The sequence below is a fragment of the Pongo pygmaeus genome, chromosome 9 (assembly GCF_028885625.2).
Source record: "Pongo pygmaeus isolate AG05252 chromosome 9, NHGRI_mPonPyg2-v2.0_pri, whole genome shotgun sequence".
NCBI lineage: Eukaryota > Metazoa > Chordata > Mammalia > Primates > Hominidae > Pongo > Pongo pygmaeus.
The window spans coordinates 79,836,719-79,853,795 of record NC_072382.2 but is presented as its reverse complement, the minus strand read 5'-3'; the positions used below and the strand labels follow the sequence as shown (position 1 = coordinate 79,853,795).

At 46.9% G+C, this 17,077-nt stretch overlaps 1 protein-coding gene across 6 annotated transcripts in view; it reads left to right on the top strand.

Annotated features, from left to right (window-relative positions):
* The window catches only part of TENM4 (teneurin transmembrane protein 4), a 782,056-nt gene that overhangs the window by 546,334 nt on the left and 218,645 nt on the right, over positions 1-17,077 (top strand). For all 6 annotated transcript variants that reach the window (XR_010127599.1, XM_063671257.1, XM_063671258.1 and 3 more), the window contains 2 exons: positions 6,929-7,027; positions 8,254-8,489. Coding sequence is in view for 5 of the 6 variants with exons in the window: in XM_063671257.1 (XP_063527327.1) it covers positions 6,929-7,027; positions 8,254-8,489 (335 nt within the window). In the remaining variant the exon portion in view is untranslated. The remainder of the gene's footprint in view (positions 1-6,928; positions 7,028-8,253; positions 8,490-17,077) is intronic.

Here is a 17,077-nt window from a genome sequence, read left to right as displayed (position 1 = left end):
AATGTGCTCCTTTCTCTGCACCTGCCATACTTCTGGCAGTCTCCAAGGTTAACCGAGTCCCCCAGTGAGAAGCCTGGGCCTACCTGTGCTCCCTTTGAGCTGGGGTAAGATGTTGCTTTAAGCTTCTATAGGTGCATCTGTGATCCATTCTGGAGGGAGCCATATGTTTAGGGTCCCCCAAACGCTGATCCACTTCTTTTGCACTCTGCAGCATCAGACACTTAATTGATTTCACAGGGACTGTCTGATTAATAACCCATCAGGTTCCTGTCGGGTGAGGGAAAGTCAGAGCAGAAGGCTGCCAAACCTTGGCTCCAGCTCATCTCATCTCAAGCCTGGTAGGGAAGCCTGGGGTCCATTTTGTGGTCACACTGAATTTGGGGAACAACCCTGCCCACCCTCAGGGATGGGTGTCACCCTGGCGGTCTCCAGACCAGCCCTAGTGTGGTTCCCAGAATGGCACACACAGTGCCTTCTGGCAGGCCAGGTCAGCCCCAGAGCATTGCAGAGAATTGGTATATACAGTCTTCCTTGTAATTTGGTGATTCAGTCACAGACATGCAGAAGACACAGCCAACTGTTATTAAGAAGCTCACCGTCTTTTGAGGGAGACAGACCTGTAAATGAATGAGGACAGGTACCATGACTGGTGTTGTGACAGAGGGAGTCCTCTGAGCAGAGAGGAGAGCATGGTTCCCTCTGCTTAGGAGCAGCAGCAGAGAGAGCCTTTACTGGGAATGGCCAGGTGCTGTTCTAAGTTCTTGGCACATATCAACTTCATTCTTCACAGCTATTCCATAAGGTGGGTGTTGGGAGTCCCCAAGCCCCCACCCCCAGGTTTGATGATTTACTAGTGGGACTCACAAGACTCAACACGTAGTTGAGTATAGGTGTTATACTCACAGCCCTAGTTTATCACAGTGAAAGGCAGAAAAGCAGAATCAGCAAAGGGAAAAGAAGCCTGGGGTAGACTCTGGGGCAAACCAGGCACAAGGTTCTGGGGTCCTCTTTCAGTGGAGTCACACAGGACGCACTTCATTCCCCCAGCAACAGGTTGTGACAACATGTGAAATGTTGCCAATCAGGGAGGCTCATTAAAGCCTCAGCTCCAGGGTTTTTACTGGGGGTGCCCATGTCGGCACCCCCTGCCTGGCAAGTACCTGGATTCCAGACTCCCCAAAGGAAAACAGTTATTCATGTAATTGTTGAGGCACAGTGAGCCAGCCACTCTCGTCAGTTAATGGTGGCAACTCTCCTGAAACCTGAGTTCCCAGATGCCAGCCCAGGGCCACTGTTATAAGAGGGCATTGCAAAGGATAGCAGTCAGGGCATCTGTCTTCACTCTTCTGCACATGTAGGCAGTCATATCCTCATCCCCATATTAGAGACGAAGAATCTGAAGCACAGACAAGTTAAGTAACTTGCCTCAGATCCCACAGCCAGTAAGTGGCAGAACCAGGGTCCATCCCCAGGCTGGCTGGCTCCAGGGCCCACACACCTAACCACTATGCAGTGCCGTCTTCCTGATTGTTCAAAATAGCTTCTCCAGGCATAAATTGGTTGGAGTTTGCAGGGGAGAAAGGAATTTTTAGCTGAGAGATAGGCACAGAGCCAGGAGAGAGCTTGGCATTTTGGAGAGATGGCAAGTAGTTGGCTCAAGCGGGAGCACAGGGAGTCTCTTGAGGATGAGATTAAATGCAGATCAGCAATGGAGGATCTTGGGCTACACGAAAAGGAGGTTGTACTTTTCCCTGTGGGCCTGGAGGCTGGGGCGGTAGACATGAGGGTGAATAGCTAGCAAGAGCTTTTAAATCAGAAGGTGCCGTTATGGGATTGGCCTTTTAGAAGGATGACCATGGCTTGGAAGACCTGGTGCCTGGTTCATTTTTTTTTTCCATTCATTTGTTCAGCTGCCAGCCCCATCACTAACTCTGTGTGGTCTTGGCTGAGTCACTAACCCCCTGCACACCTTGAGGTCTCAGCTACAGAATATGGGGTGTGATCCCTGCCTGTCCTGCCCCAGTAGGTAGTTGTGAGAATCAGATGCAATTGTGGCTGTCCCGTGGCTTTGTGGGTGGAAACACGGCCCAGGACAGCGGGCTTACTGTGAGAGGGCGAACCGTTCATCAGGGCGGTCCTGAGGAACTACTGGCCTCTGCAGCTTCCTGGCTACTTCCTTCCCAAAAGCCCTTTGCTCTGCCCTTGAGAGGTGAGCTCAGCCTGCCTTAAGTCAGACACATGGGACTGGGAGCCCCTCCTACAGGCAGTTCAGGGGCTAGTCCAAGGCCTCCCCACATGCTTAGAGGGAACCAGTCCATCCCCTCTTTAAGAACAGCCCACCACTTAGCTGAAGGTTCCTCTCCAAGTACTCAGGAACCTCTTTCCTGAGAGGCAGCTCAGGGCTGTGAGGTCAGAGAGATCTGGTTTAAATCCCATCTTCACCTTATTTTTCCTGTATGCTGGGCACTTAACCTTTCTGGGCCTTAGTTTCCATATCTGGAAAATGAGGTAATAGCACCCACCAATGTGAGGGTCAAGTGAATCAGGTGCCCACACTTGAGCTCTCAGCAGCAGTGAGCAGGAGACCCTGCAGGACTATGACCCAAGGTGGGCTCCGCAGCTTAGGTTCCCCATCAAGAAAGGTGGGCATTTGTTTCTCAGAAGAACTAGACACCTAGAGTCTTGGGGAGTGGGTGGATAGGAGATTTGGGGGGAGGTTCCTTTAACTGGAAGTCAGGATGCCTGGGTTTTAGTTTCAGCTCTGCCACTGACTCGCTATGGTATGGGTATGAGGGCAGGGCACATGTCTCTCTGGGCCTCAGTTTCCTCATCAGTCAAATGACACCAAGTAATTTGACCCAGAACTAAGTTTAAAAGTACAGAACAAGACTATTTCTTTTTTTTTTTGGAGATGGAGTCTCACTCTGTCGCCCAGGCTGGAGTGCAGTGGCACAATCACTGGCTCACTGCAACCTCTGCCTCCCGGGTCCAAGCGATTCTCCTGCCTCAGCCTCCTGAGTAGCTGGGGTTACAGGCACCCGCCACCACGCCTAGCTAATTTTTTTGTAAGAGACGGGGTTTCACCGTGTTAGCCAGGATGGTCTCGATCTCCTGACCTCATGATCCACCTGCCTTGGCCTCCCAAAGTGCTAGGATTACAGGCATGAGCCACCGCGCCCAGCAGAACAAGACTATTTCAAGGCAGTAGTAGCATTCTGAATAGCCAGAATTTTCTTCTTCTTTTTTTTTTCTAAAGGCCGAGTCTCATTGGACCGGACTGGAGTGCAGAGGCTTATGGCAGCCTCAGCCTCCCCGGGTTCAGGTGATCCTCCCACCTCAGCCTCCCAAGTAGCTGGTACTACAGGCACATGGCACCATGCCTGGCTAGTTTTTGAATTTTTTTTCTAGAGATGGGATTTTGCCATGTTGCCCAGGCTGGTGTCAAACTCCTGCACTCAAGCCATCCACCTGCCTCAGCCTCCCAAAGTGCTGGGATTACAAGTGTGAGCCACTGCACCTGGCCAATAGCCAACATTTTCAGCAAGTGCTCATGTCTCTCCAAATTCCAGAGAGATCTAAATCATTAATATGCACATGAGCATGAGTGTGGAAGCTCTTTCAGGAGACTGGGGCACCCTCTTACTCTAGAAATCCTTTACTCTGTTGCATCACCTCTTCCCCTCTCCTAACAGATCTGTACTTTTAGAAGATAATTGTCCAGTCTGTCTTTTTTAAAAAATAACTGTTTCTTTTTAAATTGTAAAAGTTAAAATAAGAATCACTGTTTTTCCAGTCACTTGAAAATCCTTACTGCTAACATTTTGATCTTTATCCTTTATGTCTTTTTCTCTGAATGTATTTTTTGGTTTATTTCTGATGGTTTTAAGGTATAAATTTGACTCTGTATCTTAAAATGGGATCTGAGCCTTCTGACTCAAGCCAGACTCCCAGGTCTTCTAGGGAGCATGCCATGCAGCCAGCCTCAGGTCTCGGGGGGCAGCAGGAGTTCTTCCTTGGACCTGCTCGTGCTGTAGAGAGAGTGGACAGTTCCCTCCTGAAATGCAGGGATGGAGGAAACAACCTGAATGCCGTCTGCTGCCATCTTCAATGAAGCACTGACTATGTGCCTGCTGTATGCCAGGCATGCTTCCCTTTGTGTATCCTGAATTCAGCAGCATTCAGCACATATTTATTGAGTGGCTGCTACCATGTACCACATATTCCTCTAGACTCTGGGCACATAGTAGTGAACAAGACAGATAAGACTTCTGCCTTGTGGAACTTAAAATGCATTAGGAAAAAGCACAATAATCAGATAAGCATATATATATTGGATATGTGTGTGTGTGTTTATCACTTCCTAATCACTTCCTGGCCCCTTGCTCTGGTATTGATTTATTTTTCATCAGAAAGAGAGAGAGAAAGAGAGAGAGGTGTGTGTGTGTGTGTGTGTGTGTGTGTGTGTGTGTGTGTGTGTGTGTATGAAATCCTGTGATGAAAAATCAGTACAAGGGGCCAGGGAGTGATTGGGAAGAGTGGGCTGGGAGCTATTTTAGTTAGGGTAAGAAGGTAATAGTTGAGGAGGGGAGGAAGGAGGTTATATTCCATGAAGATATTTTCAGGAGGGTTCTGATTCATAAAGATAGTTGAGGGAGGCAGAGGAAAGCCAAGATTTAGCTTGGTTAAGAAACAGCAAGGAGACCAGTGTACCTGTAGCATAGAAAATGAGGCTTGCGAAGTACTAGAGGCCAGATCTTACAGGAGCTTGTGGGCCCTGGTAAGGACTATGGTTTATTCTAAAATGCTTATGAAGCCATTGGAGGGTTGAGAGCAGAGAAGTGATATGATCCAAATTATGCTTTGGGTTTTGTAAAATGAACAATTATCCCTTTCTGTGAATGCTTAGAGAGATTGAGTCACCTGCCCAGGGCCAGTGAATGATGGTTATGGGACCTGAACCTAGATCTGTCTGGCCTCAGGGCCTATATGCCTCCCATTGGGCCACCAGGCCTCCCATAAGCAGGGTTATCTGCCTGGTGATGGAAATAGAGCCACTCTGAGGGATGTCCACACCCCTGAAGCTCCTCCCAGGCACTGAGGAAGACTTTAGGGGCTTGCACACCAGCAGAACAGACTGCCACCCAGGCCGCTGGCCCAGACAGTGCTTCACAACTCACCAAAAGAGGAGGTCCCCACCACCACTGCTGTACTCAGCACTCCACCTGCAAATAGTGTTGCCATATGCTTCCACTGTCCCAAGGGATGTTAATGAAAGGGGATTTCCAGATAGTACTTACAGCCCTCCTCGTTTTGGTCTTTGAGGCTGACCAGGGGCAGTAGCCACAAAGCTGTGCAGAGAGAGACAGGGTTATAAAGTGGAGAGGGCCTGAGTTCTGGGGTCAGATAACCCCATGCTCCAGCTTGGCTCTCCACTTGTTTATGGTATGGCCTTAGAAAAGTTGCTTCTACAAGCTTTGCTTTGCCAATCTACAAAATAGAGATGACAGTACTGACTTTGTGGAGTTATTGTGAGGAATAAAATTTAAATTAGATAGTTGCAGAGCTTCTGGAACAATACATAATATGTGGTAGATATAGGGTAGGTAGTAGCTATTATATTTAGCATTAGTACTCCTATAATACTTGTATAGCCCTTAATACTTCTTCCACCATTATCTCAGCTGATCCATATAACAACCTTGTGAGCTCAGTACTGTAATCCCTTTTTACATGAAGGACATAAGATAAAGAAAGGTTAAGGGTTATACAGAAAGTTGCACAGGAAGAGAGTGGCATAAAAGGGTCTTGAATTTGGGAATACTGGCTCTAAGACCTGGTCAAAGTCAGAAAGAAGGTCCTTGGCAGGGCTGGGTCCAAAGTTGGCTTTCTGCAGTCAGTTCCTTTCTTGGGTGCGTGCAACAGGCTGAAGCCACCACTGGATTGTTACAAATGATTCACCACAGAGTCTGAAAGTGAGGTGATAGCTGTCCTGAAAAGGTCAGGAGACAGGCTCCAGCCTACCTGAGTGTGAATCATGTCACTCAGCCGACCTGGTTGAGACCAAAAAGGGCAAGTATGTCTATCTTCATTCTGGGTTAGAAATAGGTAAAGTCACAAAATGCTATGCACTTGGGGAACAAAGAGCATCCTATTTTGTCTTCGGTGGAGCTCCATCCTTGCTAACCAGTCATCACTCAGGTCACAGCACCGCTAAAGGACGATGATCCTCTGACCATGGTCAGCATTAACCTGGGGGCCTGGGAGAAATACAGACCCTCAGGCCCCACCCGACCTGCTGACAGAATCTCTAGGGATGGGCCTCAGCAATGCTCAGCTCTCCAGAAAGTTGGAGGACCATGGCTTTAGAAGACAATGGCCAAAAATGCTGACTTTTTTTTTTCTTTGGACTAGCCAAATGGGTGTCTCTAGCCACTGTTTAAGCTGATGTAAGCAGCCTCAAGTAGAGAGAGAGAGCACAGGCTTTGGAACCTGAGCTCTAATTCCTGCTTTGAACTTTGCTAGCTGGTGACCTTGGCAAGACCCATTACCTCTCCACATCTCAGTTTCCTCACCTGTAGAATGAGGATTACCTTGCCTTCCTCACATGGCCATTTTGAAGATTTGAGAGGCTGGATGTAGCATACCTAGCTCAGTCCCGGACACATGTCAGTCCTCTTCAGTGAGAACTGTGATTTGATGCATACAACTGCCAAATCTTGTTTTTGTATAGACAGTATTCCCTCTGGATGCTCTGTGCCAGGTGGACCCCTTGCACATGCGGCTTGCACACTGACCCATTGCCTGGAAACCGTGTCCCACTGGTCTCACGCACACAGCTGCACCAAACAGCCACTTTGTGTGTTTCTCTACTATCCCCCTTCATCAGTGCATGACTCATTGCTTCATTCATGTCTCCATGTGTGCGTAGAAACCTAGGCAAGCAGCCATTCCTAGGGACATTGCAGGACAACCTCATTGAGATGGACATTCTCGGCGCCTCCCGCCATGATGGGGCTTACAGTGACGGGTAGGTGACATCCCCATTCTCCTCTCTGTGTGTGCTCTCCTTGTGGCTCCTGCACTTGCATGCAGACCCTGAGACCTTTCCCTGGGATCTTCTGGGGGAGGTGATCCATGTGGCATGCTCATCACCAAGTCCATGTTCAACTTGCAACAGTTTATCCTTGGAATACCCTATCCCCCAGCATATTAACAGCAGTCTTGTTAATATGCAGCTCTTGGCATCTCATTGGCTGCCGTTGCCATTCCAAAAACCATCTCACGTAGCATTTTTAATGCAGCACGGGCCCTGTATTGTATGGACTCTGGCCCTGAGTGTGTATTCTTTGACCTGAGGCACCTTGTACCCCAACAGGGGTGGGTTTGCCCTAAGGCTTCTGGGGGATACAGTGCAACCAACGCACTCCATTTCCCAGGCTGTGTGCAAGTCCTCCCATGGCCATGGTTAAAGCCAAGCTGTGGAGGAGCTCCTGACACCTAGTTTGGTCACAACCATGTGCTTTGACCATACCCCGCTCATGACTAGGCTGTAGGGTGCAGTTGCCTGTCTGTCCCCCCACACAGCTTTCACCCCCCACACAGCTTTCACCTTGGGCTTGGGAGGCAGCAGTCTGGCTTCTGGACAGAGTGCTTTGAAGGCATTTGCTGCCATTGGCTGTGTGACAGCCACTAGGGGGCTAATGGCCATGGCATAACTTAGTGGTGGTTTCTTGGCTTCAACATCACTAAAACCCCCTTTAAAAAGAAGGGTATTCCAATCCTCGGTTGAGATACACCGGCAACAGAAGCATTGGAGGGAGAAGAACAATTTTAAGTCTCATTATATCCAGGGGACACAACAGGATTTTAGATACTTTCCAAGTTACTGTAATTTAGAGAATAGGAAGTTTATTCCCCAAGAAAGAGCATCCCAGCCCCATCCATTCCCAGGAAAAGGATCTCAATGCCAGCCTTCTGTTGAGTTGGTAACAACTTCTGCCTTGCCTTGGGTGGGTTTTCCCATGGGTAGGGCTGTCCCATCCGTGTTCAGTGGAAACGTGTCTCTGTGTGCCCTGTTCCATGGTCTAGTCCGTGGCTCTCCTTGTTCCTGTCCTTTCCCAGGTCTCTGTGGTGACTCTCTCTATCCAGGCTCCTCTGCATGCTTCTTCTACTGCCGCCTCTGGCCTCCAGGTTTGTCTGGGTGCCTGGTCTGTGGGCAGCCCCTGACACCCTCTTGCTGCTCTCCATCTGCAGGCACTTCCTCTTCAAGCCTGGAGGCACCTCCCCGCTCTTCTGCACCACATCACCAGGGTACCCACTGACGTCCAGCACAGTGTACTCTCCTCCGCCCCGACCCCTGCCCCGCAGCACCTTCGCCCGGCCGGCCTTTAACCTCAAGAAGCCCTCCAAGTACTGTAACTGGAAGTGCGCAGCCCTGAGCGCCATCGTCATCTCAGCCACTCTGGTCATCCTGCTGGCATACTTTGTGGGTAAGCACCTCTTCACCCCAGCTTCCCTTGCTCCCCTTTGGCCCAGAAGGCAGCAACCAAGACATGTGTGGGCACTGAAGGCTCCTTACTAGCATGGCAGGCAAAGCACGCAGTGTGAGCCAAGCAGCCCTGGAGTTCTGGACAGTCTGCACCCCGACACTGCAAGGGCAGCTCTTCAGGGCCCTCCTCTCCTTCCTCTCCATCCCTCTGCACTTATATCAGGAAGGAAGCTGGGCATCTGTCCTTTTGTGTGTTGGGTGCCTGGTATTAAGTTGTGAGCGCTCAGTAAGACTAGCCTTTGAGATGGGGATCTATGGCATAAGTGTCATGGATTGAGTCAATACAACTAAATGACAAGTTGGAGAGGCTGAACAGCAGGTAGCCTCTCCTGTTGGGACTGTGTGACTGCAGTGAGGAGCAGGAAGGAGGTGGAGCACCCTGGGGTTGCAGGGAAACTGGCAGGAAAGCACGTCTGAAGGTAGATGTCTGGCAAGGCAGTCTGAGGGTATTGTGGGAACCAAGGTCCAGAGTTAAACCATGGTCAGGAACCCAGGGAAATTCTGACTGAGAAGCAGAAGGTCCCAGCCAGCACAGAGAGCAGAGAACGCTGGCTGAGGGCACACAGACACGGAGCAGTGCTCACTTGACCCTGGGTGCAAACACAGATAAAAGGAGCTCCTCCCGACCTCTGCCTTGATACAGCAGATGGCTCCCACTGTGCAGTCTTCTGATGAATTTGTAACACAGTCTGGCTTCCTACTTCTGACCCCTTGCTTTGGTCTTTTCCCAGGAAAGATATTAATCCAAAGAGATCTGTGGGTGTTGTGTAGTGTCTGCTGCCTCTATATAAATCAGCCTCTTAGTAAAGGCATTGGAAGGGAGGTTGGCTTAACCCTAGAGGTCCTTTCCTGTAATTCAAAGGCTTAAGGTAGGTTGGGCCAGCTTGAGAAGGCCTCAAACCCATGCTAAGGAATTCTAAGATAATTCTGCAAGCAAAGGGGACTTTTTCAGCACAAGCCCAGTAAACAGAAATAGAACTAATTGGCAGAGGCCAAAAAAGACTGAGTGCTGCCCACTGTGAAAAAGAACTTGACAACTAGCAAAGTCACTGTGGCTGAACAGGGGCTGTCTTGAGAAGTAGTAAGGGGTGTCACTAAGAATGATTAATACAACATGGGCCATCACGTGTTCAAGAGATAGAGAAGTGGTTCAAGCATGGACGGGGTTTGAGTGGCATAAGTTGTAAGGTCAATTCCACTCAAGATCCTTGAATTTTATAAAAATAAGTAATCAGGAAGATGATAGTCCTGCAAACAGGGAGGTCCCCTTCAATATCTCAAGCTATAATAGGCCTCTTCTGGCATGTCAGGTCTCTTTTCCCCTTCTGAATATTGGCTTAGATAATTTCATGGCTCCAAGGCCAAGGTGGCATGCATATGTCATCTCTTCTTCTGTCTGATTGTTTAGTTGCTGCTGCCTAGAATGCTGTGTTGAGGAAGATACTGGGGCTATATTTAGGCTCAATGTAAGAGACTATCTGTGATTGATTAGTGATGTCTGTTATGGTCACAGAAATGGAGAATATTGATAACGTGGCAAGTATTTGCCATCCCTGCTATGGGTCATTGTATAAATGAAACAGCCAAACTGGGAGAGGTCAAGGCCTACCCAGGCTCTGTGAGGTGCATCATTGATATAGAGTGGGTTACTGGTGAGGGCTGTATAGTTCCAGTACCATTACTTGGCATGAAGGTTTCTTCTGGCACCACAAATACTATGTCACCACCAACCACTGGCACAGCTCTTGGTTTTGACTAACATTATTATTTTTCATAAGTGAGTAGACTTCTGGACAGGCAGTCACAAGTCGTAATTTGAGTAGTTTGCTGCATATACACATCCATTTGTTTTGCGTTGAAGTCTTAAGGTTTATATCGTATAGCCTAATTCAGTGAGAAAGAGTAAATGTTTACATGATTAATCAAACTCTCTCCTGTTTTCCATCTCATGGCTTCTTTCTCTCCCAGTTAATAAGAATACATGATTAGTCTTCAGCTATCTAAAGATAGGGGCAACTGTGGGAATTAGTGAGCTCCCTGTCTGAGGAAGGATACAGATAGAGCTCAGGGACCACTTAGAATAAGATTCAAGCACTGCCTGCGGGTTTTCGCTGGGTAACCTTTAATTTTCCTTCCAACATTGACAGTCTTCAAATCCACAATATTGTGAATTTTATTTTTCACTTGGCAAACCATATGGAGTACCTGCTTTGAGCCAGGCTGTATGCTAAGTGCTAGGGTTAAATATATAGTCACTACCCTTGAGGTATTCATAGCTTAAAAGAAGAGATAGCTATGTTAGCAGGCAAATCTGAAACAGTGATTGATTTACACAGAGCTCAGGGGCTGTGGGAATACCCAACCCCAGCCAAGAGGAGTAGGGAAGGCTTCCTGGGAAAGGTGATGTTTGAGCTGGATTTTAAAGTAGGCATTAGCCAGTAGACATACAGAAAGGGTATTTCAAAGCAAGGGAGCTTTCAAAGACTTGAAAGAGGATGATGTGGTAGCAAAGATGTTTTCTGTGTTTGAAGCATTTGAGGAGTGTGGGGTGCACCGTTGGAGCTAATACAGAAGTGTTTCATCAGATTGTGAAGATCAGCTTGGAGGACAAGTTTAGGACCTTATTGGGTGGGCAATTGGGGAACCACTGAACAGTTTTAAGCAGTGATAGGACACAGATTTTTATTTTAGAAAGGTAAGGGTAGAGGAAGGAGAGAGTAGAAGCTTACCTGTTGGGAAACTATTGCAGTCAACTAGTCAGGAAAAGCTGATGGCTTTAATTACAACACTGACAACGTAGGTGGAGAAGAGGAGGTGGATCGAAGGTCAATTTTGAAGAATTTGTGTCTTAAGCCAGGAATGGTCAGTTCACTGATAGTGTGTCCTTGCCAAGAATAACACAGATATTTCTACACAGATAATATTGTGTCTGTGTTGAAATACTTGGACTGGATGCTAGGGCTCATATACAAGGATCAAGCCAGAGAGGCAAGCCTGGGGCATTCCCTTTGTTTCCTGGAGAGTCAGCAAGGTGTTGGGGAAGAGCTTAGACCCACCATGACAGCCCTGGTTTCCAGGCCCTGCTCTACCACACAGCAGCTGCTCATCCTTGGGAAAGTCATTTCTCTTTCTGAGTTCTGATTTGCTCATCTAGAAAATAGGCACAACCCATACCTCAGAAGGATGCTTGTGAGCTTGGTGTAAGCCAACGCAGGTGAACACGTTGCAGGTGTGCGGGCCATCCCATCCTTGCTTCACAAGCTAGGGGGTAGCAGCCTTATTGCTTGCTCTCCTGCAGCTGCTGAGGACAAGGCATAAGCATCTTGTTGCTTGGCCATAATTACAGGCTGTGACGACTAACTTGGAAGAAACTATCAATTATTAAAAATCAAATTAATTGTCTCAGCCGAGCACAAATATCCCTAACAAAGACCCTTTTCCAGCAGACCAACCGATCTAATCAACAGGCAAAAGCACAGATATTTAATTAGATTTTTGATGAAAAATTGTGTTTAATTTCAAGTATAATCAATTATTAATTACTGTAATGAGTGAGTCTGACTGGGTTTACTAATTAACTCATTTAAAAATTATGAATAACCTTTTCATTTGTAATTATTTTCTACATCCTATCAGGTTCCAGATAAGAATTATATCACCTCACCAGCAAAGCAGGAGGCAGAAACAGAGGGTGGAAAATAATTTTTCTTTTGCTGTTATCTGCCTAGGGCTGTCATGTCTGGTTGGTAATCCTGACAGATTCATTTGACGTTTAGTTTGTTTGTTTGTTTGTTTGTTTGTTTGTTTAGAGATGGGGGTCTCACTCTGTCGCCCAAGCGGAGTGCACTGGCAGTCATAGCTCACTGCAGCCTTGAACTCCTGGGCTCAAGTGATCCTTCCACCTCAGCCTCCCGAGCAGCCGGGACTACAGTTGTGTCCCACTGCACCTGGCTACTTTTTAAATTTGTGTGTGTGTGTAGAGATGGGATCTAATATGTTGCCCAAGCTGCCATAAACTCCTGGCCTCAAATGATCTTCCTGCCTCAGCTTCCCGACAGGCTGGGATTACAGTCATGAGGCACCATGCCCAGCTGATGTTCCATTTCTTAGTTAGAAAGTGTCTTGAGAAACTTGTGCCACCAGTGACATTTCAATTACAGATACATTTACAGGTATTTTCATGAGAAAGTAGAGACACTGGAGTCAGCACTTACCACCCACAGAGACTGCAGAAGCGAGAGGCTTGCCCATGGGCCATCTCCTCCTCTCCTGGGAGTGCTACTTGGCTGCTCTGGCCTGAGCTGGGAATCCAGGGAGGACCCTCACACAGCTGTGGGATCTCTTCAGAGAGAAAATATATATTTTTGTCTCCAAAGGCACCAATTCAGAAGGACAGCCACCGAGGATGAGTTTGCAGTGCTTTATTCACCGGTTCTTCCTAGTACAGTTCTCAGGTCCTTGTTAGTCTCCATTTGAATACTGGGTCTTTTCTTTTCTGGAGAAATCTGTTGGCAGAACACAATGGGGACTGTTGTGCAGGTTACATGAGATGATGTGGAAAGGGGCAATGCTAGTTTTAGGTCAGACCCTGAAGCTTGTACTGCCAATTGTTAAGCAATTAAATGCTTTATTGTATAGCATTTAATTGTTTTTAAAACATGTTTAGCAAAAAAGGTGTGATATAGAGTAGTAAAAATCACATTTGGCCACTGTTTATCATTCATAAAGAGCAGTTAGTTTTGATTGTATGCTGTCCACGTGCCCTTCTGTTCTGAGCATGTTGCTTGTGTTTCCTCACTGAAATCTCCTAACAATCATGAGTTATTATTCGCAATTGACAGATGAGGACACTGAGCCCCCATGAGCTTAAGTAGCTTGCCCACTGTTGCATGGTAAATGTTAGGGCTATGATCCTCCCAACCACAGGCACTCAAGCTCTTGAGCTGATGCTTTCGAATTATTTTCTCTTTTGAGCTCACACTTTTAACCTGTATGCTGTAATTTCCCCATCTTAATATTTGGCTTTTTGAATTTTTGCTATGTGCCTAGTATTGGGCCAGGCCCATTACATGTATCATTTCTCTGGACCCTCACCACAATTCTGTGGGATGAGTATGATTTTCTGTATTTTCTAGAAAAGCAAACTAAAGCTCAGAGAAATTTGCAACTTGCCTGGGTCACATAGCCAGTATATGACATAGCTGGGATGCAACCAAGACTTGGGATTTCAAAGGCCATGCTTTCAGCCAACTATGCTATATAGGCCCTGGGCTTGAACAGACAATGTAGAATCAAAAGATCTCACTTCAGACCCAGGCTGTATCACTTGCTGACGGTGTAAACTTGGGCAGTTTGCTTAACCTCTCTGAACCTTGGTTTTCACTTTCCTTATGGAAGTGGCTGGAAAGACTGGCCCATTTTATAGGAGAGGGAACCAAGAGCAGCATGATGGTTGAGAGCATAGGTTCTGAAATTAGGCTGCCTGCTTTTAAATCTCAGCACTGCTGCTTCCAAGCTTTGTGACATTTGACGAGTTTACACAACCTCTCTCTGCCCCAGTTGCCCTATCTGTAAAATGAGGATTATAATAGTGGTTACTTCACAGGGTTGGGGTGAAACTTCTGTAAGATAATTTACAAGAACGACCTAGCTCACTCCCTGACACAGAGCACTCAATAAAAGTTAGATACTACTATTGTTAAAAGTATTATTAGAATTATTAGCATCTCATGTAACAGAGTATTAGTTACTCCTGAGTGAGAACTTTGACCTGGCTTATCTCACTGCAGTACCAACAGGCTTCCTGGCCTGTGTTAGTCACAAGGGCAGCTGACAGAACAACCAGGGGGACCTGTCAGAAAACATTTGTAGGGATGTCTCACTGTTCCAGCAATGCAGCCACAAGAAGAATCGTCACCTGCAAATCAGCTCATGTCATTTCTCTAACTAGGACAAAACTTGATTTGTGATTCACTCACTGTTGCTTCTATGCAGATAAAACTGACAGCTTCCCTTGTGTTCTGAATCTGTATGTGAAACGCAGACACTGCGTGCTGCAAAAGAGCCTCAGATTAGTAACTTGAGGATTCCTCAAGCACCTGTCTTGCCAGGTAGGCCTTTGGAATAGGAGATGAAAAAGGCTTGTTAATAAATCTAAAATGAGGAGCGGCTTTACATTTAAATGAAGACCTGAGAGGACACTGGTTACTGATTGCTGTATCATCAGGTCCAGGTTTGCCCTGCAGGGCAGTGGCGCCATTTTCTGTGATTTCTCTAATGCAGTGTGGGGTTCTCATCAGGAAAGAAGATGGGATTTGGAGCCTGACCAACTCCGCAGAAATCTCAGTGCTGCCACTCTCCAGCTGTTTAGCCATTTGATCCTTGGTTTCCTCATCTGCAAAGTGGGAGGAATAATAGTATTACTTTCATAAGGCTGTTGTGCAGGTTAAATGAGATGATGTTGAAAAACACAGAGCATGTGATAAAGGAGCTGTCCCTTGCTGGTCGCCTTGGGAGATGGTTGTTACCCCTCCTTGGACCTCACCCACAGTGTGGCAGAAGTGGATTGTCCTATAAAGTCCTTCCTAGTCTATATTTCTATATCTCTAGGAAATTGCACCAGGACATAAAGGGTGGAGTCTCAGATGTGGGCTTCTGCATCTTCTGGGTAACCACAGTGGAACATTCCAATTTGTGTAATAGCAATGAGGGATCCTTTCTTAAATTAGGTTGCATTTGCATTTTTTAACTCCACAAGAAGGACTGATTGTGGAGTACAAAAAAAAAAAAAATCAGAACCCTTGCTTGAAGTGGTGATAGTTTAATTTATAAGTGAGAATGTTGCTAAGCTTAATGCTTAATTGCTGCTCTTCAAAAGGCAGCTATTAGAGAGCTTTGCTTGTTGGAATAATATTGCAGTTCTTGGTCTGGAAGACCTTGGGTCATGCAGTTCTTGAGACTATCTAGGAAATGGTGATAGAGGTGAACTTGAGCGTTAAGTGCAATTTGCGTAGAATGGTATAGACTGTCAATATCTCTGACATTTCATCATACAAACTGGACTTCAGTATGGTAGCAATTCAGTTAGAAGACATATTAGACTTCCCTTCTTTTTAATGGAGGTTCACTCCCCCATCTCCTGTTGTCTTACTCTCTGCTTTCACATACTCAATCCCTAGCACAAAGCCTGGCACAAGGTACCTGTGCTAAATTAAGACTTGGTTGAATAAGAGGCCTTGCAAGATGGTTAATTCTGCCAAGGGTACTCTAGGCAGAAGAGCAGCATGGGCAAAAGCATGGTGGCAGAACTGTGTATTTTATGTTCTGGGGCTAAGATACAGGTGAAATGGACATGAGATGTGTAGAGAAAGAATTACAGATAGAGGCCAGGGTGAATTTATCCGCCCCTCAACACCCATTCATTTCCGTCTGGCTCAGCTCATATGATATCAGGATCTCAGATGCTGTTGCCTCATTAGTATGAGCCTATTACACTTGGGCCTGGGTGTTATTTGTGTGCAATAAGGCTCATTTTCCCTCCTTTCTCTTTGACTTCACATCAGGCCTTTTGGACAGGAGCCATAGATTTAACTTTATAGCCCAAAGAATGGGAAATGGAGATGATTGAACTTAGTCTTTTAGAAGGAGGAAAAAGTGATAAAGATACAGGATCCTGCATTAATGCCTTCTCTCTCCAAGACTGATTACTTCATGCTGCTCTGTGGGAATTGCTAATAGCAAGATATATATAGATTGTTCTCATTATAACAGGCCACAGACAGATATCTTCCAGATCCCCAAAAGGAAGACTTAGGAGACCAGCATGGCTCTCTGCAGTTGTCTGAAATGCTGACGAAGGGAGAAGGGACCAACTTGCTCTGCAGGGCTGAAGAGGGAAGAAAATGAACGTTTTCCAGTTTGCAGAGCCTCCCCATGATAGAAGAGTTTGACAGTGCCCTTCCTGGCGATGGAAGTATTCAGGCATTGGGTTATGGGGTTTGTCATTTGATCATTCATTTGCTTTTAATCTGAGGAGAGTTTAAGAAGCTAGGTACAAAAGCGAGGGCAGTGTGTCAAGGAATGGTACTACCCCCTGGCTAATGGTTCTAGGATACCATGAAGGGGCATGAAGGGGCAAGGGGGAAGGAGTGATTACTAGAACCTGGAGAAGGTAGCCAGCTGAGAGTGCTGCTTGACATGGATGTATGGTCTTCAGTAGAGGCATGGCGGTGAGGGAGCCGGAGAACGGAAATCTCCACCTCACTCTCTTCCCACCCTGACAACCTCCTCCTGGTGGTGGAACCCAACCAGAAGTCAGAGCTCAAGGGAACCATTGATCCAGGCCGTGTGGACCAGCCTCCCAGGGCACAGAGCAGGGTGAAAAAGGATAGAGAGTGAGTGTGGAGGGCAGCGGGATGACATCTGTCTTCCCCTGTGTCATAATTCCTTTCCCTAGCCATGCACAGGGCTCTGACTGTGCTCTTAGGGACCTAACTAGGATTGAAACTCCGGCCACTGCTCAGGCATTGT